At 34.3% G+C, this 27467-nt stretch overlaps 1 protein-coding gene across 1 annotated transcript in view; it reads right to left on the bottom strand.

Annotated features, from left to right (window-relative positions):
• The window catches only part of CYLC2 (cylicin 2), a 41803-nt gene extending 14803 nt beyond the window's left edge, over window positions 1-27000 (bottom strand). The window contains exon 1 of the mRNA XM_040631338.1: window positions 26936-27000. Within this exon, the coding sequence (XP_040487272.1) occupies window positions 26936-27000 (65 nt within the window). The remainder of the gene's footprint in view (window positions 1-26935) is intronic.
• Window positions 27001-27467: the final 467 nt, after the last annotated feature.

The following is a 27467-nucleotide window of genomic DNA, read 5'->3' as shown; positions in this document are numbered from 1 at the left end:
TGACAGTAATGGTGTTATGAAGAAGAGATCCTGTAGTGCCTTGCAATGCAATGTCCCCTGTTCACCAGAACCTGGTGCTTCAGGGATGTCTCCTACGTCTGCTGCATGAATTCTACTGTTTTGGTTGAGCTGCATTTGCCTTCAGAGCAGTTGTCTGCAATGGCTCTCCTTGCCTGTTGTGGGCAGTGTTTGGGCACTGTGTTGTTATTGGGCAAGTCCGAGGCTGCCTTGGGTTTGCATTGAAACACACCAGGCATTTACCAGAGCTGTAGTAGTGCTGAATTTCAGGACACTCTCCCTGTATTGCCTGTAGAAGCTTTGGTTGGTGGGCAAATCCTGCAGTCAGATCAGACCATTTCTGGGCTGCAGTGGAACTGGTGTGTGTGGTTAGTCTTCTCTCGTTGGGGTAGGAGTCAGTTTGAGGTAGTGCTGACTTCTGTCTGTGCTGCTTGCACACTGCCACACTTGTGCTGCCACTTTGAATGAACTTTACTGAAGGTGTGTTTGAGGGGCTCAGTCTCCAGAAGAGTTCGGAGGTGAGACACTTGGTATTAGCAAGGTTTGCACTGGTTTGCTGTGTGAGGACGCCTGGTTGGAGTGACCAGATCCACAGAAGTGTGTGGGGCAGGGTGTGCTAGCAAGCTAGGCAGAGACTGTTCACAGTGCACAGGTTCCCATTCACATCTGTGTTTTTTAGAGTGGGGACAGGGGAAGGAAATGATGCCTACAAACTTTTTTTTTTCTTAGAAGTCTCCCTAAAATCCCTGCCCCTCCAGCACATGCCCGAAAATTAGTAAATAAATCTCCCTCCTGTATACCTGAGGCATTTTTCAAACTGCTGCTTCTATGCTGTATATCAGCAGGGCTATTTATTGTGCTGTCTCTTTAAGTTCAGGTTCTCAGTTTCCCATTATCCTCACATTCTCCTGGAAATCAGCCCACTGATTTTTAAAATTCCTTGTGGTAAGCCTCAGTGATTATAAGAACTCAAGAGGTTAAGCCCCTCTGGTTTTCAAAGTGAATTCATCTTTTCAGTATGGGCCCCCTGTATCTGGTGCCTTTTGTGTGGGGTCTGATCCTCCCTTTCTCTATGCCTTTGGTGTCTCTTTCTCCTTCTGATAGTCCTGCGGGTCAGTTTGGCTCCTGCCTGTGTTTCTGCCCTTTCTACCACCTTTGATGTGGACTTTTCTCTACATTTAGCTATGGAAAGTCCATTCTGCCAGTCTTCAGGTCATTTTCTGGGTTATTTACACTGAGGTGGGTATTATCTAGGTGTATCCAAGGGACAAGTTGAGCCTAGGATCCTCCTATTCTGCTATCTTCTCTACTATCACACTTTACTCCTCTTAGTAATCAATAGAAAAAATAGAAAACACCAAGAACATAAAAGACCCAGCAAACCATCAACCAACATGTACTCGTTTACATTTAAAATAGTCCAATAACAGGAGAGTATTTATTCTACTCAGGTTTTTAAGTAAATATCTACAGCTTTCTCCAATATGAGCATATTATGAATCATAAAAAGAAATCTTGAAAATTTACATTGTACAAAGTATGTTCATGGACCATAATGGAATTAAACTAGAAAATAATAAAATATCTGGAAAGTTGCCAGCTATTTGAAAATTAAACAAAATTCTTCTAATAGTTCAGGGATCAAGAGGAAGTTACAAGTGAATTTATAACTTTGCTTAACTTTTTATTTTAACTACTTTTGAATTGCCAATAAATTATAAAATGATACAGATCCCCATGTCACATTCATCCAAATTCCCCTAATGTTAACACCTTACTTTGTAACCAAAACTTATGTTAACATCATGCACAACCAGCAAAACTGAAATCAATATTCATATAATACTATTAAAGTAACTATCAGTTTTATTCAGATTTACCACTCTTTTCACAAATGTTGATTTTCTGTTCAAGGACAAGCCCAGGATCTTACATTGCATTTAGTTGTCATGGCACCTTCTCCAAATCTGTGGCTTTCCTCTACCATTTCTTGACTTTCATGACTTTGGCACTTCTGAAGCATGCTGCTCTATTGTTTCGTAATATTCTCCATGATGTGTGCTTTCAACATGCCCTGTGCTTTTGCTTGAATATGACCTTACTTTTTGCTCCCAAAGGTTACTCTAGGCTCATCTGTGTTTTTTCTTTCTCTGGCTCTAAAATCAAACACTTTCTCCAAGGAGCCCTGGTTCTTTATGTTAGAAACCCAGATAGTAACAGCAGCTCACTGCCAGCTGTTGGTTTTACATATCTATTTATTTATTTTTGAAAATGTTCTATAGATATGTCAAATTCAAGAAGTTAAAACTGAAGAAAAAGTCTGCCACTTATCCAGAATGTATTACTTCTTTTCAATTTAAAATATTCTTTCTCAGTATCAAATTAAAACTTACTCATGCTAGAAAGCAATTTAAAAATACAAACATATACATTAGAATTTGTTCTTTTTCCCCACTTCACAGAGACAACACAATATATAGTTAATATCCAAAAATATGTGTTAAATTATAAACAATAGATTTTTAAATCATGGAATATAATCTATTGCACACAAATACTTATTAAATTGAGATGATTTTATCAATAGAGTTTTACATATTTGCTGGACTTATCATTAACTTGAAAGCAGCTCTGCATGATTAAAATAAAATGAAAACTGAATTGCTCAATAAAAAGGATGGGGATAGATTGAAAGCACATAGGAGCTAAGTTGATAGAGCTTCCAACAGTAAAATCTGGAACAATTTGAACAAGAAAATAACATGTGTATTGGACTACAACCCATAAAATAGTATAAATATCCATGAGTTCATCAATAGTAGGATAAATAAATTAAGGGAGAGAGAAGAGACAACTCTTCCTTAGAGAAGAACTCCAAGTAATAAATACAGAAGCATTGTGAGACCTAGGAAATGTCATTAGAATATGACATGAATAAGTCTGAATTTAAAACTCTGAATAGAAAAACCACAACTACAATATAAAAAAAATTATTATAAAAAAAACAAAAATCACCACTACAGGAAAATAATCATATTGCATAAAAATAAGTAACTCAGTCACATTGCAAAGTAAAATGGCAAATGTTTAAACCATTTTGATACAACAACTTTTCATATGTGATGCTTTAATAATTTCTCTGCCTATAAAATATTTTATACCTCATACTATATTCTTGTCTGCATTTGTGGAATCATCTTAAACTCTGTATGTGTATATTTAATATTTTATTGTTACAAAACTGGTCATATTTTTGTTTTGCTTCTCAAAATAAGTAATTGAATTTAGAGAATTCTCTGGATCACAAGTAGAAATACAAAAACTTCTCTCTCTATATTTTTTTCAATTTGGTCTTTTAAGAGTGTTTTGAAATTTCAGTGACAGTTTGATCAGACAAAACTCATGGTAGAGCGATCTTAAACCAAACTTGCCCTTAGGTCAGGGGATCAGGGCTCATTGAGCTCTAATGTGTGTGTGTGTGTGTGTGTGTGTGTGTGTGTGTGTGTGTACATACATAGTTCTCTAAAGAGCTTGCAGGAGTAGGATGAGAAGGGTAGGGATGAGAAAAATCAGAGTCAGCTCTTGGATCAGAAAAAGTGTAGAGCAATTTGGCCCTGGGTAGGAATGCTGGGTTGGCAGTGGTCTTAACATGATTTACAAGTCGTAGATTTAGTCATATGGCATGTGGGTTTACATCTGTATTCTTGTCCCAGCTCCTGCTGCTGTTAGAGGAGAGTATAATCTAAATCACAATTTTTGTAATTTTAGTCAGATCTTTTTTCACACTGAGTTGGTTTATTATGTAGTCTTCTTTTTTGTCAATCATGTTATGCCATGCCTTGATTTATGAACCTATAAACTATGTGTAGTAGCAGAGTGAGAGAATAAGAATGTTCAAGTATCAGTGCAAACTAAGGTACCACCTTGGCATAAATCACCAAAGTTCACAGAAGAGAGTTAAAAAATTAATGAACTAAGAAAATAGAGAACATCTAGAAAGACACATGAAAGTTATGTTTGCATTATACATATATGTAGAGGATTTTAACATTCAATGTGGAAGGACTAGACATAAACAACTCTTGATACTGTTGTGCAAAGGTGTTATCAGAAAATATCCATCACATATTCCCATGTGTGATTCATTAGCAACTGTTCTATCTCTTTAGTCATCGGACATTTGCAGTTATTTTTCTCCTGCCCATTGTAGACAAATCAGGTAAACAGTTTCTCTTATTTAATGATGCTCTATACATGTATAACAACCACATTCTGTAGTTTATGAAGAGGGCATTATAAAGAAAGGTAAAAGAGATGATTTTGCAAATGCTATCTAAACCCACTTTTTCAGAAGTAAGCTCACCAGTGTCCTATACTGGGATCTCATGGGTCCTTCATATACATCAGCCAATCAACACTAGAATGCTTCTTTAAGATAAAAATGGTCTCTTGGTACCAGAAATAATGCCCAGGATCTCAATTTTCTTAAACACTAAACTCCCATAGATAAATTCAAATATTCAATATAGATTCTAGCAATATATATACAGATATATCTGATAAACAAAGGTGATTATAAAACTGCAAAAGATGTAAAAGGTAACCTACAAAATGGGAGAGGATATTTGCAAATGGCATATCTGCTAAAGGGTTAGTATCCAAAATATATAAAGAATTTATAAAACTCAACACTCAAAAATGAATAATCCAATTAAAAATGGGAAGAAAACATTAGACATTTTTCCAGAGAAGACATACAGATTGCCAATAGATACATAAAAAGATGCTCAGCATCACTCATAATCAGGAAAGTACAAATCAAAACTACAGTGAGATATCACCTCACACCTGTCAGAATGGCTAAAATCAACAACACTAGAACAACAGATGTGAAGAAAGGGGAACCCTCTTGCACTGTTAGTGGGAATGCAAACTGCTACAGCCACTCTGGAAGAATATGGAGGTTCTCAAAAAATTAAAAATAGAACTACCCTATGATTCAACAATTGCACTACTAGGTATTTACCCAAATAATACAGAAATACTAATTCAAAGGGATATGTGCACCCTGATGTTTGTAGCGCATTACCTACAATAGCCAAATATAGAAACAGCCCAAGTGTCCATCCAGTGATGGATAAAAAAGAAGTGTTATATATACACAATGGAATATTATTCAGCCATGAAAAAATGAAATCTTGCCACTTGCAACAACATGGGTGGAGCTAGGGAGTATTAAGTTAGGTGCAACATGCCAGTTAGAGAAAGACAAATACCATATGATTTCACTCATATGTGGAATTTAAGAAATAAAACAAATGAGGAAAAGGAAAAAGAGAGAGAGAGAGAGGAGAGAGAGAGAAAGGCAAACCAAGAAACAGACTATTAACTGTAGAGAACAATCTGATCGTTACCAGAGGGGAAATGGGTGGGGGAATGGGTAAAATCGGTGATAGGAATTAAAGAGTGCTCTTGTGATGAGCACAGGGTGTTGTATGGAAGTGTTGAATCAGCATATTGTACATCTGAAACTAATATTACACTCTGTTAACTAACTAGAATTTGAATAAAACTTTTTAAAAAACTGCAAAAGATAAATGTAATGAAAATAGTAGAAAAAATGCATAATTTAGCTAGGGATAAAGTTACTCTTCAGAAAAACAAAATGACAAGACACTACAGATTAAAGTAAAATTGACATATTTACTGATTAATGATGTTCTTTTTTTTTTTTTAAAGATTTTATTTATTTATTCGACAGAGATAGAGACAGCCAGCGAGAGAGGGAACACAAGCAGGGGGAGTGGGAGAGGAAGAAGCAGGCTCATAGTGGAGGAGCCTGATGTGGGGCTCGATCCCATAACGCCGGGATCACGCCCTAAGCCGAAGGCAGACGCTTAACCGCTGTGACACCCAGGCGCCCCTGGTTAATGATGTTCTTAACATAAACCAAAGTTTTGGGGCACCTGGTGGCTCAGTCAGAACGCTTTTGCCTACAGCTGAGGTCATGATCCTAGAGTCCTGGGGTCGAGCCCCAAGTTGGGCTCTCTGCTCAGAGGGAGTCTGCTTCTCCCCTTGCCTCATGTGGGTTCTCTCTCTCTCATGTGCATGCTCTCTCAAATAAATAAATAAAATCTTTAAAAAAAATCCATAAACCAAAGTTTTTAGTATAAAAAATTAGATCTTTCTAATGCCATAATGATTTTTTACAAAATAAAATATCTCAAACAGATCTATATGCTTGTTGTTATTTTTCCTTATTTTTTTTCCTCGAGTTTAGTTAGGTTTTTGTTTTGTTTTGTTTTTGTTTTTGTTTTTTCAAATTACCAGAATCTGGATGCACATATGTGTAGGGACAGAACTCCCAATCATTTGTTGTGTAGCTATCCAGGCTTCTATTGGAAATATATATAATTCTATTTGTAGTTTTCTTTTGGTAAGATCTCTATTTCTGGTGTCAAGCATGACTGTATTCATTTAAATATATTTGTCTAATATTTCTGTGTGTGGAGAAGTTATTAGAGATTTTTGTCAGGTGCTCAGTTCACTGCCTATCACAGTTTTTGGGTTTCAGAAGGTGTCTGTGGATTTGAAGATAGAATTATTGAACCATTACTATTGAAGTAACCTCTGAATTTCCACATCAAATATGAACATGTAAATATGGAGGGATTATCAGTGAGAAGCAACTGAAATATTCTGCTTCATATAATGACTGATGCCAAAAGCAAACTTCATAGCTTTTTATATATTTGTGAATTATCAATATATATTGATGCTCTGTATTTAAAACCTGAAGATACCTAATATCCATTTAGAATTACGTGATCATAGTCCACAGGGAAAGGAAATTTAACAGATGATTTCTCTGTGGCCCTCAAGAATTTCCTTTCTTTAAGCTGATGTCATCTGTTTAGGAAGCATCAGAAGAGGTCTGCCTGGAGTAAAGCAAATGCTCAAAACACATTTGTTGAATAAATTAATAGTTGGAAACCAAATAAACTATTGAATAAGAGGTCAAGTAAATAAGTTCCAGGGTCTTCACCACTGTCTTCCTGGAAACACAACTTAGAATTTAAAAGATTAGTTTGGTCTGACCACCCCACCCCCTTGGATAGAAAAAGCTTATTCCAAAATATTGATTAACTTGTATCAGTATATAAAAGATATAACCATTCTTTTTCTCAAAATTTTATCTGTAAATATAGATATAATTATTGATTATCTCTAAGAACTTTTTTTAATTGAAGTATAGTTGACATAATCATTCATAACAATTCAACAAGTTCATACTATCTCTAAGAACCTTACGTGGCTAAACCAGTGATTTAGTGTGCTCCATTAAACTGAAGAATTAACATACATCTACTCTCCTCCATTTAATGCTAGTATTAATATGCATCTTTTAATTTGGGAATATTTCTTTAGCATATATTGGAATCACCTAAAGGACTTGTTAAATCCTCTTGGTTGGGACCCAACTCTGATTTAATGGTTCTCTGGTAGGCTTGGAAATTTGATTTTCTAACAAGTTCCCGGTGGATATAATGCTTCTTCATGGTCAGGGGACATGCTGAAAACTCTTGCTTTATACTATGACTGATAAATTTGTAAATGACTATTTATTTTTGTTATAGGAGATTGTTGGCATAAAGCAAGTCATTATTGCTATATATAAACATCTATTAGTCGTCTTTTTTTTTTTTGTAGAAAAATGAAAATCTCTTTCTTCTCTCTGTATTAAAATGAAAATCTGGGACACCTGGGTAGGCTCAGTCGGTTAAGCAGCTGCTTTTGGCTCAGGTCATGATCCCAGGGTCCTGGGATGGAGTCCTGCATCAGGCTTCTTGCTCAGCAGGGAGCCTGCTTCTCCCCCTGCCTACTTCTCCTCCTGCTTGTATTCTCGCTCTCTCTCACTTGCGCACTCTCTCTCTAGCAAATACATAAATAAAATCTTCAAAAAATAAAAAATAAATAAAATGAAAATCTACACAGGTAAATATAGGAAAATCTACATTTAAAATTTATTCATCATTTTGGAATACTACATTTTGAAATAGGGAGTAATCTGGGAAACTAAAAATTATAGATAATAATTCTTAGTTCATTTTTAATACATTTTATACTGTATTTCATGTTTCTGTTACAACCAAGAGAATGCAGATGCTATTGGATAAACAGTTTGTCATCAATGACATTTATCCATGAATCATTTTTTGGCTTGGAAAATTATCTAAACTGCATAGTTAGAAGACTGCTTTCCCTCCTTTGTGCTTAGCTGCAAATTTAATTAGCTTCAATATCTTTTTCCCCTTATAATTTTTTTTTGGCTTACTTAAGTGACAGTAATTAAACTGAGTGAAAGGGACATTTAGAATATGCAAGATACGATACGTGCAAATTCTGCTTTTTCTGCTATGCCAAGTACAGAAAAACTGGTATAAATGACAATGATAGAACAAAATACATTGCCCTGAAAAGAACTGATTTTAGCTATTGATTGCAAAATCTTCTTTTTCAACTACTCCATTCAACTCTGGTGTTAAAATACATCTGTTTTACTTGTTTGGGGACTATTCCCCAAATGCAAATATCTGTCAAATCTAAGCATCTTTTGTACTGTGAATGTCAAAACATAGTATTTTTGAATATGGGATTTTAGAGAAACCACTTTCGGTTAGATCATTTGTTACAGGATTACAGATACTCAGTTATTCACTCATACAACAGGTATTTATTAAGTTTTTATTGTATATCATAAATTATATTATTTATGATATGCAAACATGAGAATTATAGATTTCCTTGAATATAGTAAGGGGGAGAAACATAGAAGCAAGTAATTTCACACAAATTTAAGAGAAATATGATAAAAGTAAAGATTAAAAATAATCAGAGATTTATTATACGTTTTTTATTAATTTGTTTAATGAAATAGTTTCCATTGTTATCCCTATTATTATCCTGATTCCCAATAGCAACATTTGATTAAATTGCAGATAGAGGAGTTGTACTTAGGTAATTTGGCTCCAGAATCAGTTCTTTAGCCACTGTACATATAACTCATAATTTTTCTATTTGCTGAAGCAAGTTTGAAAGATTACGTGATCACAGAGAACCAGCCCTGCCCAGACAATTCAGAAAGTAATGTTTTATAAAAAGTTAATATTTAATCTGGTTTTAGGGACAAGAAGTATATGAGCATTTATAAAGCCATAGAAGTATAAACAATCAAGGAGTAAAAAAAAGTAGTTTGATGTGGAACAACTGAAAGAAAGGAAAAGGTATTGGAAAATGAGTTTGAGATTGAGATAGGATAATGTCTGTATGCAAGAAAAAGTTTAGGTGATGGTAGAAAAGGAGGCAAGTGCATGGTTTGGATATATAGCAAGACAAAATAGTGCCATGTGTGAATAGTGTGTTGGGATGAGATTCAAGCGTTACATATAGGTTCCCACATAGTGTCTCTGTCATCTTGCATGAGACATAGACAAGGGTCTTATCTCAGTTTCAGTGTTCCCATGTGTAAAAGAAAAGTAATGAACTTGATGTTCTTTTCAGGTCCACTTCTACCAAATCAACATTTTTATTGAGGCAAAAAAAAATCATGGGTGGAAGTGATTTTCGTTTAGATCTTTGTGTGTGTAAGTAAATAATTGCAACCTGAGTAATGAATGTTAAAGTTTTACATATATAGCTACATAAAAACTGGCAGCAAATGGGTTGTGTTCCTTGTACTCTATCAATATTATTAATGACTTTATATGATATTTTCTGCTTCAACTGATGTTGTAAGTGATGAACAAACTATGGAAACCAATGTAACATAAAGATAGCAGGAAAGATTTCTTATGCAATCCTCCAATAGCTAACTTGAGAGTCATGGGAAGATTTTAAGCAGAGGTGTGATCATTTGACTTATAAAAGATCATTCTTGCTACAGTCCAATGTAGGTCTTCCAAAATTACTCGGCCTTGAGGATATTTTAAGAGAATAGAGGAAGTGACACTTTAAAAGCTTTCTACCCATCTGAGTGTATTTGGGTTCAGTATTAGACTTCTTTAAGTTAATATTGGGCATTGTAAAGTTAATATTTTCATAATTTGGAAACATGATTCACAGGGTTATGGTATGGATTACATTGAGATTAGGTAGGGCAAGACAAACTACAAAGGACAACATTACAGTTTTATAAGGAGATAATGGTTTCCCTTCCCATTTCTTGTCCTCAGAATGCCCGGCACACAATAGTAGGGGGGTAATAGTTTCATGAGGGTAAGTGCTGAGTAAAAGTAAAAGACAAGAAGCCCATTAGTCTGAGCATAAGTTTTAGCATAATGTTAACCTACAAACAACAGAAGTCTCTTCCTAAATCTTTTTATCCATCCAAGAAGCACTGAGAACTACTTCTTGGAGATTAACCTTGAGTAAGAAGTTGACTATAGAATTCTGGTCCAAAATAATAATAATAATAATAATAATAATAATAATAAACATTCATCTGAATAGGAGTTTTCCTGTACTCATTTTAAAAAGTTATCTATAAAAATATGATATTAAAATTAATACATTAAAGTTTAAACAATAAAAGTGAATGATATTGTTCTTATAAAAGTTAAACATGCTCATTTTATAAAATGGAATAGTAGAAATAAGAAAACTATACTTTTCAAGATTAATTAAATTTTAACAATTGTTTCCTAGGATTGAAGGGAGGATGACTGAGGTTTCCCAAACATGTTACTCATTTTTCAAAGATGCCACAACAAATTTACAGCAATTTTAAAAGAAGAACAATAAAAGTTAAGCCAATAAAAAATGACTTAAAAGATATGTTTTTGACCTCTAGCATGTGATAGTCTATACATGAAAATAAATATATAAATATATTTCTAATTTGAAGTGTAAGAAATAGTATTACACAGCAGAGAAGGGTTGATATGAATATAAGGATTGGTTTGGGTATGTGTTCAGCGTATCTTTATTCAAAGATGAAAAATTAGACGAATATAGGTAAACGATAGTTGGTTTTTTTTTATAAAATATCGATTCACTTATATTGTCCTCAAATGCAAAAATTAGCATCCATTATTCTAAAACTGTAATAGAAACAGTAAAATGCTAAAATAATTACATCTGATGAATTGTGTTACATCAAACAGGAAAATTTTGCAGTTAACTTTTTAAAAAGGAATATAATGAGAAAACAAACAGTACAACAGATGTCTAATTGTTCCAAAGTTGTGTTTTTGTAAAATGAGCTAATTTTTGCTGAAAATACTAGATTTTGCATTCTATACATAAAATATTTAAAAAGTCTGTGAAGAGAATATACATGACATATTTATGTAGCATGAGAATATTTTCTGGGAGTTGAAAACTAATTTTTATTTTTTTTTCTTACTGACTAGACCATTTTGATGGTATTATTGAAAATTTAAGCAATCCTAATTATAAGAAGTATTTTTGTCTACATACCTGTATATTAATAGAATGTTTGAGATGTTTTATAGAGGATTAAAATAATTGATAAATCCATTTATTATTTGAAAATTACATACTTGACAACACAATCTTGAGGACATGTGCCTTGAAGATTTTGTTTTTCATTGTTGTAGCCAGTTTTCTTTTCTTTGGCTTATGTAGGTTTTTATATAGCCATTGGTCTTTCTGTGAGATGGATAATTAATTATATTGTCTTTTCTCCAAAGTAGTATTTAGATTACCCTAGGACTCTCTCTTTTTTTTCACCTAACTTTCAGTATTGTAGGATAAAAATGCAATTATACTCTGAGGGAAGAATTTAATGTTATGTGTAAAACAAAAAGGCAAGTTTGATTATATCAAAAATTTTTCAGGACTCCTGGGTAGCTCAATTGGTTGAGCAGCTGACTCTTGATTTCCGTTCAGGTCATGATCTAAGGGTCTGCTTGAGGATTCTCCCTCTCCCTCTCTCTTCACCCCCCTCCCCCTGCTCACTCACGTTCTTTCTCTCTAAATAAATAAATCTTTAAATTTTTTTTCATTGTTTTCTTACCTTTGTATTAGGTGTTTGCAAACAAACTCTGTCTTTCCCTATATTTCTTGTTAATGTTACCAAACTAATGTAAACTTCTCTGGTTCATAGTATTGTTTCCATAAATCCATCTTACTACAAGCTCTATGCCTACCTTGACAGCACTCAATTACAAAATCATCTTTTACACACGACTTTTCTCTGCAGGTCCCACTAGAACACACCTCACGAGGATTTTTAAAGATTTTATTGCTTCATTTGAGAGAGAGAGGAAGAGAGAGAAAAAGCACAAGTTGGGGGAGGGGCAGAGGGGCAAGCAGACTCCCCGCTGAGAGTGGACCCTGACACAATCCAGGACCCTGAGATTAGGACCTGAGTGGAAGTCAGATGCTTAACAGACTGAGACATCCAGGTTCCCCTCACAAAGGGGAATTTTTTTTTTAATGATTTTTTATTATATTATGTTAGTCACCATATAGTACATCCCCGGTCTCCGATGTAAGGCTCGATGATTCATTAGTTGCGTATAACACCCAGTGCACCATGCAATACGTGCCCTCCTTACTACCCATCACCGGTCTATCCCATTCCCCCACCCTCCTCCCCTCTGAAGTCCTCAGTTTGTTTCTCATAGTCCATAGTCTCTCATGTTTCATTCCCCCTTCTGATTACCCCCCCTTTCTTTATCTCTTTCTTCCCCTACTGATCATTCTAGTTCTTATGTTCCATAGATGAGAGAAATCATATGATAGTTGTCTTTCTCTGCTTGACTTATTTCACTTAGCATTATCTCCTCCAGTGCCGTCCATGTTGTAGCAAATGTTGAGAACTCGTTCTTTTTGATAGCTGAGTAATATTCCATTGTATATATGGACCACAACTTCTTAATCCAGTCATCTGTTGAAGGGCATCTCGGCTCCTTCCACGATTTAGCTATTGTGGACATTGCTGCTATGAACATTGGGGTGCATATGGCCCTTCTCTTCACTACGTCTGTATCTTTGGGGTAAACACCCAGTAGTGCAATGGCTGGATCATAGGGTAGCTCAATTTTTAACTTTTTAAGGGACCTCCACACTGTTTTCCAGAGTGGCTGTACCAACTTGCATTCCCACCAACAATGTAGGAGGGATCACAAAGGGGAAATTTTATCTCTTTTCTTCATTGATGTATCACTAGTTCCTAGTTCTTATGTTATTAATGTATAGTGTAGCTAGATATATAGGTATTGAATAAATAAAGGTCACTGGTTTGTCACCAACCTTCACTGGCCCCAAATTTATATCCTCCTCACTACACATCTCCTAAATATATTATTTCTTCAACTCAGCTACATTTTCATCACCTCCCAACTTAAGTCAACCTAAGCCCATTTCAACTGAAATTCAGGGTTTTTTTCCTTCTTTATTTTCATTATAATTAATGGTTTTTATCTGATACCTGTCTCCTTCCTGGGCTATTTAATAACTTCAAAAGTACCATTGTTAGAACATTTAAGGCTAGAAAAGCAATTAGGACACATACATTCTATTGTGACTTGACCTGCATTTCTCAGTTCAACAAAGGATTAATCTATGGAAGACCTCTGGGAAATCATAATTAATTGGTGTGGAAATGTACGTGCATAAATTTCATCTGATTCTCAAAAGAATCTATTTCTTCACAAAAACCAATGATTTGGAAAATTTTGATCCTGACCCACAACAATATACTTTCTGTTTGTCTTGACCATTATACTGATATAGATATGAATATGAAAAAAATTTATTGTAAAAAATTATCCTTGTTATGCATGAGCCATACTTTCATTTTCATTTTCATTTTCATTTTCATTCTATTCTATTCTATTCTATTCTAATTTCAATGCATTCTAGCTTATCACTTAAATTAAAATACTGGTCAGAGATTATTAAACAAAATCGGTAACCCAGAGGCAGGTCATATATTGCAGTCTTAAAAACACTGATCCCCTAGCACATCTTCATCTTAAAAATAAGGAGAGACAGACAATTGAATTAGATTAATTAATAATGATGGCTCAAATTCCTAGTCTTAGCTAAAACTGTATATTTCTTGGTAAGGGAATGATATGCAGCCTTACAGATGGTTATTATAATACAGGTACCTGGATATAGATTTACTCTGTAATGACTTTATGAAAAATCATTATATCTTAATAATTCCCACAACAATGTCAAATACCATTCACACCTTCTTGCAAGATTTTTGAATAATAAAAATAAGCTGTTCAACTTCCAAAAATATATGTGAACTGTTATTTGTATTCATTTATGCATTTATTCCAAGAGGATGGTTATAAATCCTCTGTCATTAATTTGTCACATAATTGCCTACAAAATGGAAGTGCTCCTTTTGTAGTACTTCAACAATACAGAATGAGTAATTTTTTAATTAAATGCAGACTTTTGTTTAGTACATATGGATATAGATTTCTACAGCTGCTCTTCTGAGTGTTCCTTAATTCTTAAATAAATAAGATTCATACTTATGATGTACCCAAGTGCTGATATTTACAGTAGATCTATATTATTTTCTACATATGTGTGAAAGTATATGAAGCCAAAAATCTGTTTATAACTGGTTTCATATCTGAGAATTTATCTATATGAGTTATTTTTGCACAGCTCTAGAATTTAAAACTTTATTACACCTGTGATCATAACTTTAAATAATTGTTAATTATAACTAATGCTTATGGTTGTTGTGGGAATTAAATACAATTTTATATGAAGCATGTCCCTAGCTAGTGCTTGGTATATAATAAATGTTCAAGGATTATTTTTGGGGGCAGTTTGGAAGTAAAATGTTAAATATGGTTCATAAGAATTATTTTTTCAATGGATATAAAGGTTCTATTATACAAAATGAGTAAGTTATAGAGATCTGCTGTACAGCATAGTACCTAGAGTTGACAGCACCCTATTGTGAACTTCAAAATATATTAGGAAGATAGGTCTGATGTTAAGCCTTCTTACAACAAACAAACAAACAACAACAACACACACATGCATGCCCTTACACCAAAGAACACAAGGGAAAAAAAATCATTCCCCTGCTTGTCCAAGAAGACCACCTGAGAAAATAGCTAAAAATGCTTATCTGTACTTTAACTTCTAATGCTTAAATAGAGAGTGAATCATTCCTAGAATGGAAGAATACTTGACAGAACCGTAAGTATGATATGAAAAGAGGAAGAAAAGGAAAATTCATTTATCACACCAATATGGATGTATTACACTATTATTTAATGCCCACGGTTTAGCTATTAGTGTCTTACCAATGTCTGCAGATTCGAGAGAGGATGAGATACTATCCCTGTCCTCCATTTCTTACAGTCTAGTGGTTTTGGGGGTGATATATAAGAAAATGAACAATGACAAGATATTGTAATACTAGTGTAAAAAGTCTGTTGAATAATCTGAACAGATAAGGTGCAGCTTTGTTTTACTCATCATTTTCTTCAAACAAACTATTTCAAATCTCCTGCTTCCAGTTTTTAGGATATTTCCAGTACATCCAGTAATTTAAAATTTTCCATTTGGGGAAGGAGATGTCATTCTCCCTTTATTGCAGGCATTCCAGATACCTAGAACAGTTCTTTTGGAGATATTATCTCTTGATAATGGAGCAAGGTAGGCACAATTTAGATATAAGTAGTCAACAAAGTGTTATTAGCAAAAGTGACAAAATGAATGAAAGGTCTTGTCAGAGTTCTTGCATGTCATCCTCAAAACTACCAGAACAATTTGGCCCTTTTCAGAGAATGAGTCCTGACTGGTTACCATAACATACCTCATTCTCTGAGTTGCTCTAGCAAACAGGTGAAAAGAGACAAATGTTTACTACTTTGGATTTAGCTAAACAAAATGAATTCATCAGAGGAAAGTGTTTTCCATTGGAGGATAGGAAGTTATTGTTTGTCTAACTGAAATGAGGCATTGAAGAGTTTAAGAAGAATGCTGATAGGTAAAGTATAGAATATAGACTTTGTACCTGAAGAAACTAGGAAACCATAGTCATAACATAAAGAGCTTAGTTATCTAGGAAATATTTTGTTTCTCCCTAAAATGAATTAAAAGAGGGAAAATGTCACTGGTGTGTTATGGGATATGTCACTGGTGTGGTATGGGATAGTATTGATGCCTTGGTTTTGATTTAATAATCAAAAAAAGATTTATGAACCATGGTCCAGGATGATTGTTGAATGATGAACTGCTGACTGAGGATGTGTGTATCTTTTGAGAAGTAGGAAAACAGTGTTTTCTTGGTAACCATACTCATAAAAGGCTTTAATAGTTCAATAATGACTCAGCCCTACAATAACATGTTCATCTCTGCTTGCTTTGTGTCAGACATAAATTTCCCATTAGTTCAGTGGATTTGTTGATTACATCTCCTTCAGCTTGTATATAACCGGTTAGCTTTGTGTAAGAATGATTTATTTCTGAGTTTAGGTTTGTCTAAATGGAATCAGTATCTTCAAAACAGATGAGTTCCTATTACTGCATAAACATGAAACAGAAATTGCTAGAAAACCTGAAGCAGTCTTTGCTGCAATCCCTGAGTTACCTGCAAAAAGAGGTGGTTTAAAAAGTCATAGTACACAAGTCCTATGCCGTTCAGTTTCCCCAGAAATCACTTATAAGTTACAAAAGAGAAGGATGGAAAACATGAGGTGGCTGCTTGGTATGTGTTTCATATCCTAATTTTTGTCCTAAGAAATTATGCATTTGTATTACTCTATAAGCATACACACACACACACACACACACACACACACACACACGCATTTAGAGTTTGTATGCCTACATTTTAATACACTGTCTGTCTGTCTGTCTATCTATCTATCTATCTATCAGGGAGAGAGAGAAGAGAGAAGGATCTCAAATATTTACTTATCCTAAGAGTAAAAGCTATAATTTTCAATGTCAATCATTTTTACTATAAGCAAGATAATTGAATCACTTTGGTCGTTAGAAGAATAGAACATGTATGTCTTCAGAGCATCACAGTAGATGAGCCTGTCTTTATCAGCCATTCCTAAGGCAGAGGCAAAGTCTGTACTCTTGAGACTTTAAAGCCAAAGGGTGGGGGGGGGGGGCTTTCATGGCTAATGGTTAAGAAAAAGTGATGGGAGTTTCTAAGTATTACTTAGATAAAAAAGTTAATAACTTAAAATAACCCCTTTCAGTGGATCACAGTTTATTCTTAAAGATCTAAATTTTGTAGTCACGTAAAGGCTAAAACAGCTAAAGTATAAAACTCCAAAGAGAAGGGGTGCCCGGGTGGCTCAGTCATTAAGCATCTGCCTTCAGCTCAGGGCGTGATCCTGGCGTTATGGGATCGAGCCCCACATCAGACTCCTCTGCTGGGAGCCTGCTTCTTCCTCTCTCACTTCCCCTGCTTGTGATCCCTCTCTCTCTGGCTGTCTCCCTTCAAATAAATAAATAAAATCTTAAAAAAAAAAAAAAACTTCAAAGAGAAAATACAGGGGAAAGTTTCATGACATTGGATTTAGCAATGATTTTTGAATATATGACACCAAAATCACAGTCAACAAAAGCAAAAATAAACAAATGGGACTATATAAAACTAAAATTTCTGCATGGCAAAGGAAATGATCAACAGAGAAAAAATGCAACCTATGCAAGGGGATTAGACATTTGAAAACCATAAATAAAGGGTAAAGATCCAAAATATAGAAAATTCTTACAACCCAATAACAGCAACCAAAAAAACTAAATGACTGACTTTAAAAAAATGACTGAAGGATTTGAGTAGACATTTTCCCATTGAAGATATGCAAATGATTAGAAAACATATGAAAATATGTTCCATATCACTAATCATCAGGGAAATGCAAATCAAAACCACAGTGCGATATCTCCTCACACCTATTAGGCTGCTCACTATCATAACAATGAATCATGAAACACTACATCAAAAACTAATGATGTACTGTATGGTGACTAACATAACATAATAAAAAATATAAAAAAAAACAGACAGAAAATAAGTGTTGGAGAGGATGCTGAGAAATTGGAATCCTTATTCACCATTGATGGGAATGTAAAATGGTGCATCCTCTATTAAAAACTGTAGGGGCGCCTGGGTGGCTCAGTTGGTTAAGCATCTGCCTTCGGCTCAGGTCATGATCCTAGGGTCCGGAGATCGACCCCCATGTCGGGCTCCCTGCTTGGCAGGGAGCCTGCTTCTCTCTCTGCCATTCCCCCTGCTTGTGCTCTCTTGCTCGCTCGCTGTCTCTCAAATAAATAAATAAAATTTAAAAAAAAAAAAAAAGAAAAACTGTGTATATATCTGGGTATATAATCGAAGGAAATGAAATCACTATTTCTAAGAAATTTTTAAGTGATTTCTAGTGATCACTATTTCTAGAAATTTCTAGTGATTTCTAAGAAATCACTATTTCTAATATCTGCTGTGATATTCCTTGCAACATTATTCACAATAGCCAAGATGTGAAAGTAACCTAAATGCCCATCAATTGACGAATGTATACAGAAAATATGGTGTATACTTATGATGGAATATTATTCAGCTTTAAAAAAGCATACTATCATATGCTACAATGTGGATGAATCTGGAGGTCATTATGCTAAGTGAAATAAGACAGTAAAATAAAAATATATATATATATATACATATATATATATAATTTGGATAGGATATCTATATCTATATCTATATCTATATCTATATCTATATCTATATCTATATCTATATATGGCATGATTTCCTGAGGTCTCTAAAGTAGTCAAACTCTTAGAAAGTAGAATGGTGTTTGCCAGCGCTGGTCTATATATGGCATGATTTCCCTTATCTGAGGTCTCTAAAGTAGTCAAACTCTTAGAAAGTAGAATGGTGTTTGCCAGCGCTGGAAAGAGGGGTAAAAGAGAAGTTACTGTTCAATGGGTAGAGTTTCTGTTTTGCAGTATGAAAACATGTTACAGATATGTTGCACAACAATCTGCGTATAGTTAGCACTGTTGTACTGTGCATTTAAAATGATGTAAGTGGTAAATTTTGTTATGGGTTTTTCCACAATAAAAAAGAATACATATTGCCCTTCCCTTTGATATAAAATCTATTGAGAATTGTAAATCAAAATATGAAAATTCACAAGAAGATTTAAAAATGTATAGCATACTGGGTGTTATATGCAACTGATGAATTATTTAATGCTACATCTTAAGCTAACGATGTACTGTATTCTAGCTAATTGAATTTAAATAAAAAATTAATAAAAGCATAGAATTTTAAAAATAAAATGTATACTATGTGTCTATAAAATATACCATAATAAATTTTGATTACTAGAAAGATACAATTACATTGGTAAGACTATAAGAAATATACTATTATTGTAAAATGGAGATTGGCCGTTTTATAGATAACTAGCCAGTCATTTGTTGATTTCTATACTTCAAATATAATGTATTTTTATCCTCATAAGCCTTACCTCCTAGGATGCTTCATTTAACAGTGGCATTGCTCCTTTTCCTTAGGCAAACCCCATTATTCAGTAATCCAAACCTACATTCTCAGAAGTTGTTGTTGTTGTTATTTTTTTTTTTTAAGATTTTATTTATTTATTCGACAGAGAGAGAGACAGCCAGCGAGAGAGGGAACACAAGCAGGGGAAGTGGGAGAGGAAGAAGCAGGCTCATAACGGAGGAGCCTGATGTGGGGCTTGATCCCATAACGCCAGGATCACGCCCTGAGCGGAAGGCAGACGCTTAACCGCTGTGCCACCCAGGCGCCCCTGTTGTTATTGTTTTTTAATATATTATCCCTTCAACAGCATTTACTGAGTAGCTACATATCAAGTTGTTAAAATCATTGCAAGGTGGAATAGAATATTCCACTTTCCACTGTATTCCGCTGTAATTCCACTGTATTCTACTTTTGTTGAATTGAATTTAGAGAGTATGGCAAAATGAACTTATCATGCATTCTTACGGTTTTTATTCATAATTCCTGTCCCTTTTCTAAGGCAAATGTGAGTTGCAAGAATTGAGCCAGAAGAAATGTATACCATTTATCTCTCATCAGCCTTTCCGATTTGATGAATTAAGCTTAATCTCAAACTCTAAATACCTATACCACAACATCAATTCTCAATGGAGTACAGTTGAATTCAACAAATACTTACTGATTACTTTATATTAACCTGGCACATTGTACTGTGAACTGGAGTTAGAAAATGGAGTAATCTTTGACCTCAAGGAATTTTGTGTAAATGGGGATAGCTTATATATGTACGTATAGGAGGAGGAAGAGGGAGAAAGAGAGAGTTGGAGAGAAAATGTATTGTCACTGAGGAAGGATTCAAACAAAAAAGAATTACCTTACCCAGAACAACGTGATATTTGAAATATTATGTAAATATTTTACTAGAGAATTATGATGTATATTGTGTAAGGACAATACCAGACTCACATTGTAAGGTCATTGACTAACATAAATTTAACATAAATAATACAGTCAAATTGCTATTAGACATTTTTGACTGATTTATTAACAATATGTGTCCAATCCTTTTGTTTTACTTTTATTAAAATATGACCATCATGGTATTGAAATTGCTACATCTCAAAGGATATTTTTTAATATACTATAAGTAAAAGTATAATTGCAGGAAATGGTGAAGTTAATTCATATTTTTAAAAGACGACCTTTTAAAATATTAGTGTTATAACTTCATAAATTGTTTCAATTCAGGAGATGCCATATGGTCACTCATATCAGAAACTGGCATAAAAATATATGGGCTGAGTTAAAAAGTGAGGCAGAAGTTGCATTAGAAAAAAGGGTGGGGAAAAAAAAAAGCATCCATTCTCTGGATGCTACTAAATTGCTAAAGGAGTGTTTGAGCTCTCTGAAAACTGATCCATTAAATTACCAATTGTCAAGCTAAATCAATCTATAACCAACTGTATGTTAATATATATGCAACATATTGTATTGCATACCATACATATAATCATTTTAAAATATGTTCTTTGCCTTGAGAAAGTGTATACTCAAAGCAGGAAAAAGCAATGTTTTCTTGAGTAAGTTGTTCAGAATCACTGGAAAATATGCAGTGCAAGCTTGATACTTTGTAGAGCAGCTGTGTGTTTTGCACATTTTTACAGGTTGGTGATGATTTTAAGTCAACATTGTACTTTTAAGCATTAATTCATTTTGAATGTTATAAGTTTGGAAAAGAACAAAATACAATTTTTAAATTGCCCAAAATATCTTCAAGGAGTATAAAATACTGTTAGTAGTTTAATGAAGTGTTTGAGTTATTTACACATGCACACACACATGCACACAATTTAAGTAGAGCAATTAAGAAGAACCTTTTAAACCAGAGGAGACCTTTGTGCTTTCTTCATTTATTCAAAGTTTTGTGAGGTACTTTGTTAAAAATTTGAGGTTTCCTCCTAAATTCCCTGTAGGTTTAATTTTATTTTGAATTATTTTAAAATGTTTGTCTGAACATTTTCCTTTACATTTCTATTATTTGCTTAGAAAACAGTATGTTTCTCAACATATAATTTTTTTTTAAAAGATTTTATTTATTTATTTGACAGAGATAGAGAGAGCCAGCGAGAGAGGGAACACAAGCAGGGGAAGTGGGAGAGGAAGAAGCAGGCTCATAACAGAGGAGCCTGATGTGGGGCTCGATCCCATAACGCCGGGATCACGCCCTGAGCCGAAGGCAGACGCTTACCGCTGTGCCACCCAGGCGCCCGTCAACATATAATTTTTAACTAATAGCATTACTAAACTAGTTCATTAGTTTTGCTATAGATAGTTCCTCTTTTTAAAGTGAAAATTTTTTGTAAGATATTATTGGTCTTCACCTGAAGAATACATTTTATTTGTTTTTCTTGACTTTTTTAAACTGTTTTTAACATAACTTTCAGAACAATGATAGTATGATTTTAGCAGCCATCCTCATGTTGATCTATATTTCTTTTTAAAGATTTATTTAATTAAGAGAGAGAGGTGGGGGAGGGGTAGAGGGAGTGGGACAGAGAATCCCAAACAGACTCCCCTCTGAGCACAGAGCCCAACTCTGGGCTCAATCCCAGGACGATGAGATCATGGCCTGAGCTGAAATCAAGAGTCGGATACTTACCCGACTGAGCTACCCAGGCACCCTCGCATATTGATCTTTACACTATTGGTTACTATTACTTAGGGTTAGTAAATATCCCATTATTCTCAATTCAGTGCTTGGAAAAAAAAAAAAAAACCAGGAATGAAGGTGATGTGATTTATCCAATACTTTTAAGTGTCTATAAAAGTGTTCGCTCAAGCTGCCAAAACAAAATACCACAGACGGGGGCTTAAACAACAGACATAGATTTTTTCATGGTTCTGGAGTCTAGAATTTCATAACAAAGGCGCCAACAAGTTTGAATTCTGGTGGGAGCTATCTATTGTCCCAGCTTACAGATGGCTGCTCTCTACCTTTGTCCTCATATAGGCCTTTTCCTACTTGTTTTTTAAGAATACAAGAACTATTAAGGGAATTCACACTTCATTTATCCTGTAGTATGAAAGTATTTCTCATACTATATTTTATTAATTTTGTTAATGATTTTTTGGCATAAGGAATTCTTAAAATCATGTCTATTTCTTCAAATATAAAAGTCTGCAAGTGGAATTACAAAGACATGCTTATTCCAAGATTCAATAACTGTATACTCTTTTTGCTTTAAACTACAAATCTCTCTCTTTATATAGAGATGATTGAAAGGATAGTGTATATATACGCCAACAATCATATAAGTATACTTATTTAAATTAATTATGAACCATATAAGTATACTTATTTAGATTAACTGAAATGATTATTTTATAAAAATTAAGTATCCATGTGTTTTTTTGTCCCATATTTCCTCAGTTTTCTCATTAGCGAAACATAACATCTATTTAGTTATACCTATCCTTCGAAAACAAAGTTTCTATATTCCAAGTTAATTTTAAGAGGCATTGTTAATTCAGGTGTATTGAAATGTGAAAAAAATGATTTAGTAGAGTTAAGGAAAATGCATTTTGAAAGACATTTGAAATAAAGATGCATATGGGAATCTATATGGAGGAGTATAATGAAAAAAAAAAAAGATTAGGGTGGAGTAGGATTGATGGTGAAAGAAGTATTATTTGGTACTTAAGGTAGGTAGTGTTTAGGCCTAATTGAAAACTTAGCATATATAGGAATCGAGGGAGTGGAACTCATTTCTAATGAGCAAAATGCAAATTAGTTCTTCAGTAGGATATCATTTTATCATTTACCACTCAGGATACAACTTTTTCAATCAGAGTTCAGGAGAGTGTTAAGATATAATCCCTTAAGGCCTTGAACATTTGTAATGAATTAACTTCTCTCCAGTTCATTTAGAACGGTACTCATTATATTCCATCCTTGGGAGAATTGAGGAGATTGTCACTCACTTCATTTTCTGTGTTCTGTGATTCGAATAAGAAACCTATTTGAGAAATGCTGTGAGAGGAATAATTTTAATAATTTGCTAATATACATTGAGGAAGGTGTTACATGAAGTAAATTAGTAAAATATTCTCATGAGAATTTGGTAATATTCAGGAAAATAAAAATTCACAAATTCTTTGGTGTAGCAATTTACCCCCTAGGCATACATTTTTGGAAACATTTTCATGTAGATGAAGTTAGGGACAACAGTGTCTAGATTACTAGAGTTTGTATGGGGGAGGGGTGAGCAGAAGGAAGGAAGTAAACTAGAGCTACATATTTCTACATGCTAAATTATACTTATTCTTTTATTTACATTTTCCCTTTTACTTTTTTTTTAAGATTTTATTTATTTGAGAGAGAGCAAATGCATGTGAGTGCAAGTAAGGGGAGGAGTGGAGGGAAAGGGGGAGGGAAAGAGAGAATCTCAAGCCCACTCTGCACTGAGCATGGAGCTGACCTGGGGCTTGACCTTGTGACCCTGAAACCATGAGCCAAGCCAAAACCAAGAGTTGGATGTTCAACTGACTGAGCCACCCAGGTGCCCCTAAATTTCCCCTTTTAGAAAGTGGGAATAGGACTATTACTTATATCACTTTATTTCTCATGCTTAGTAATTGAATAATACTACCCATTCTCTTATTAAAAGAAAAAAAGGAAACCCTCTAAATATTTTGCACAACAAAGGTAGAAAATGCTACAGTAAATACTATATTTATTCTGATATATTTACTCTGTTTTATATATTACTTTATTTGATAGTTAACATATTTGATCCTGTATCTGCCTGTCTCCTTAATTCATGCTCTCTCCACTTCTGAATTTGCCAGTTCTTTTGAAAAAAAAAAAAAAATAGGCGGAATTGGATTGATTTCAATGTAACTTTCAAGTTTATTACAATGAATTATACTTTATTTACTATTACTGTTAAACAATATATTGAAATTTAATGTTTTCCTTATGCCTGATACAATTATACATATGTATTTTCACAAATTTATATGTTACTTCTTACCTTCTGTTTATATAGACCAGATTTAGGATAGTAGATAAAATTGCATCTTAGCACATTGAGTACAGTTAACAAAAACATTTATAATATTCATTAACTTTCTCTGATTTTAATGCCATTTTATTGATTTATTAAGATAAGGGTCAGAATTTTTTCAGGACCTAATATATGAGAACTTCATCTTTAATATATCTTAATACATACTTTAATTACCCCTACTGTTTGCTTATGATGACTCCAGTATATTATATCTCAATATTAAAGCTGCCGTATATTTTAAGGACAACCTCTATCTTTAAAATTCCAAGGAAGTTATTCTAGTGAATGAAATCTGCTCTGCATTGTTTGGAATTCGTGACCAATTTTAACTTATACATGGAATATTGATATTTTCTTTTATTTCTTCATTGTCACAGTGACCTTTCAGTCAGCCCATCCTACTAAAAATCATCTTTGTCTAAGTATCTCTATCACTAATTCATATTTCTCTGATTTCTAATCATAGTGTATATTATCTGCATTAGAAAAATGTTCCATCTGGTGTTGCAGTGTTGGAATTTCTCTACCATTAACCTGTGCATCTTTCAGGTTTCACGTTCACTACCCCTCTAACCTATAAGCTTTTTTATTTTTTAATTATTTTATTATTTTTTATTATCATGTTCAGTTAGCCAACATATAGTACATCATTAGTTTTTGGTGTAGTGTTCAATGATTCATTAGTTGCATATAACTCCTAGTGCTCACCACATCATGTGCCCTCCTTAATGCCCATCCCACCCAGTTACCTGATCCCCCACCCACCTCCCTTTCCACAACCCTCAGTTTGGTTCCCAGAGTTAAGAGTGTCTCATGATTGTCTCCCTCTCTGATTTCTTCCCATTCTGTTTTCCTCCCTTCCCCTACGGTCCCCCATTCTATTCCTTATGTTCCACATATGAATGAAATCATATAATTGTCCTTCTCTGCTTCACTTATTTCAGTTAGCATAATCCTCTCCAGACCTGTCCGTGTTGATATAAATGGTGGCTATTCATACTTTCTGATGGCTGAGTCATATTCCATTGTATATATGAACCACATCTTCTTTATCCATTCATCTGTTGAAGGGCATCTCAGCTCCTTCCACAGTTTGGCTATCGTGAACATTGCTGCTATGAACATTGGGGTGCATATGGCCCTTCTCTTCACTACGTCTGTATCCTTGGGGTAAATACCCAGTAGTGCAATTGCTGGGTCATAGGGTAGCTCTATTTTTAACTTCTTGAGGAACCTCTGTACTGTTTTCCAGAGCGGCTGTACCAACTTGCATTCCCACCAACAGTGTAAGAGGGATCCCCTTTCTCCACATCCTCTCCAACATTTGTTGTTCCCTGCCTTGTTAATTTTATACTTTCTAACTGGTGTAGGTGGTATCTCATAGTGGTTTTGGTTTGTATTTCCCTGATGACTAGTGAAGTGGAGCATTTTTTCATGTGTCTTCACTTACTCTTTTAGCTGAGCAATCTTGTCTCAGTTCTCATGCAAATATAACTCTGAGAATACCAGGTTTTATTTACATTTTTTTTAACCTCTCCACTGGTAGGTCTCCTCATGAGGTTTTTTTGAATTTCAAGCATTTCTTTTCTATCCAGGATGAAATGGCCTTTCCTTTTGTCTTTCATGTGCTGTAACTTTTTTAAAAGCTCATTTCTTCCAATGTTGATGCCATCTGAAGTAAGGAAAGTATGTGCTGCAAAATGTAAAATAAATCATCATGCAAACTATCAAAGGTAGGCCTTTTTTCTCTGTTCTAGTTCTTTACTTTAGTAATGATTACAATTTCAAAAATAACGTAAATAAAAAATGTCCGTGCACTTTATATTAGAGATGTCATATTTTTGTAGGGAATAGTGATGAGGAATTGAACTATGCCCAGTTCACACCAGTGCCCTTTGGAATTTATTTTAACATGAAGTATTGAATTGTTCAAACCCAGCTTCAACTATGAGCTTTGCAGAAAGAAGAATGCACAGCTGTTGGGTTTTAAGCCATAAACCTTCAAAGCACATTCTACCATAGAATCCTTGGTAGGTAGAATCTAGGTAGAATGCCTCTGGAGAGAGGCATTGTTATCCACACATTATGGAAGAGGCTTGTCTAGACTACCTTCTACTAAGAGTTAGAGCTAAGAGTCAGATTTAACCAAGTTTAACTCTAAATCCTGCACTACTAACTACTATGCAATATTGTTTCCCATGTGACCTGTCAACAAGGTCTCCCTTCTAGACTCCTTCACTCCTCATTAAGCCCAAATTAAGGTAATAAATTTGAAAGACAGGGTAGGCATAGTGTTGTCAGTACTATCTGGTCTCACCTTAAGGTCACCTGGCACAGTGCACTAAGGCCCTTGTGTTTTACTACACTTGTAATAACAGCCATCTTCACCGCATTGATGTGATTCCAGCACATATGATTTTCCTTTACCACGAGGCACTGGAATTTCAGTTGCAGTTTGCAATTTATTTATGCATTCAACAAATACATGCCAATTAACTTCTTTTTCCTGAGTTTCTAGGAGAGCAATTTTTAAAAGTCAGCCATGAAACTTATGATACTGATGAATCTACTACCCACAGTTTCCTTTATGGCCACCAGAAATTTTCCTTTAGGACTAATCTAGATGAGAGATTGTGATGGATGAATGTCCCACAAGCTTCTACATGTTCAGTACCATCTTTTAGTTATCTAGTCTTTTGCAATAGGAGCCAAATTTTTCTAATTTTGAGAGTGTCTCCAGCCAACTTCACTGCATCATAATGTTGCATTTATGTAATTTCTAATATAATTTCGCTCGAAAAGATTTAAAAGTACTCAAAATCCATGTCTCTTGTGAGAAAAACATTGAA

Source organism: Ursus maritimus, unplaced genomic scaffold (genome assembly GCF_017311325.1).
Source record: "Ursus maritimus isolate PB19 unplaced genomic scaffold, ASM1731132v1 scaffold_17, whole genome shotgun sequence".
Classification (NCBI taxonomy): domain Eukaryota; kingdom Metazoa; phylum Chordata; class Mammalia; order Carnivora; family Ursidae; genus Ursus; species Ursus maritimus.
Note: the sequence above shows the minus strand (reverse complement) of the source record. Positions and strands in the feature narration are given on the sequence as shown.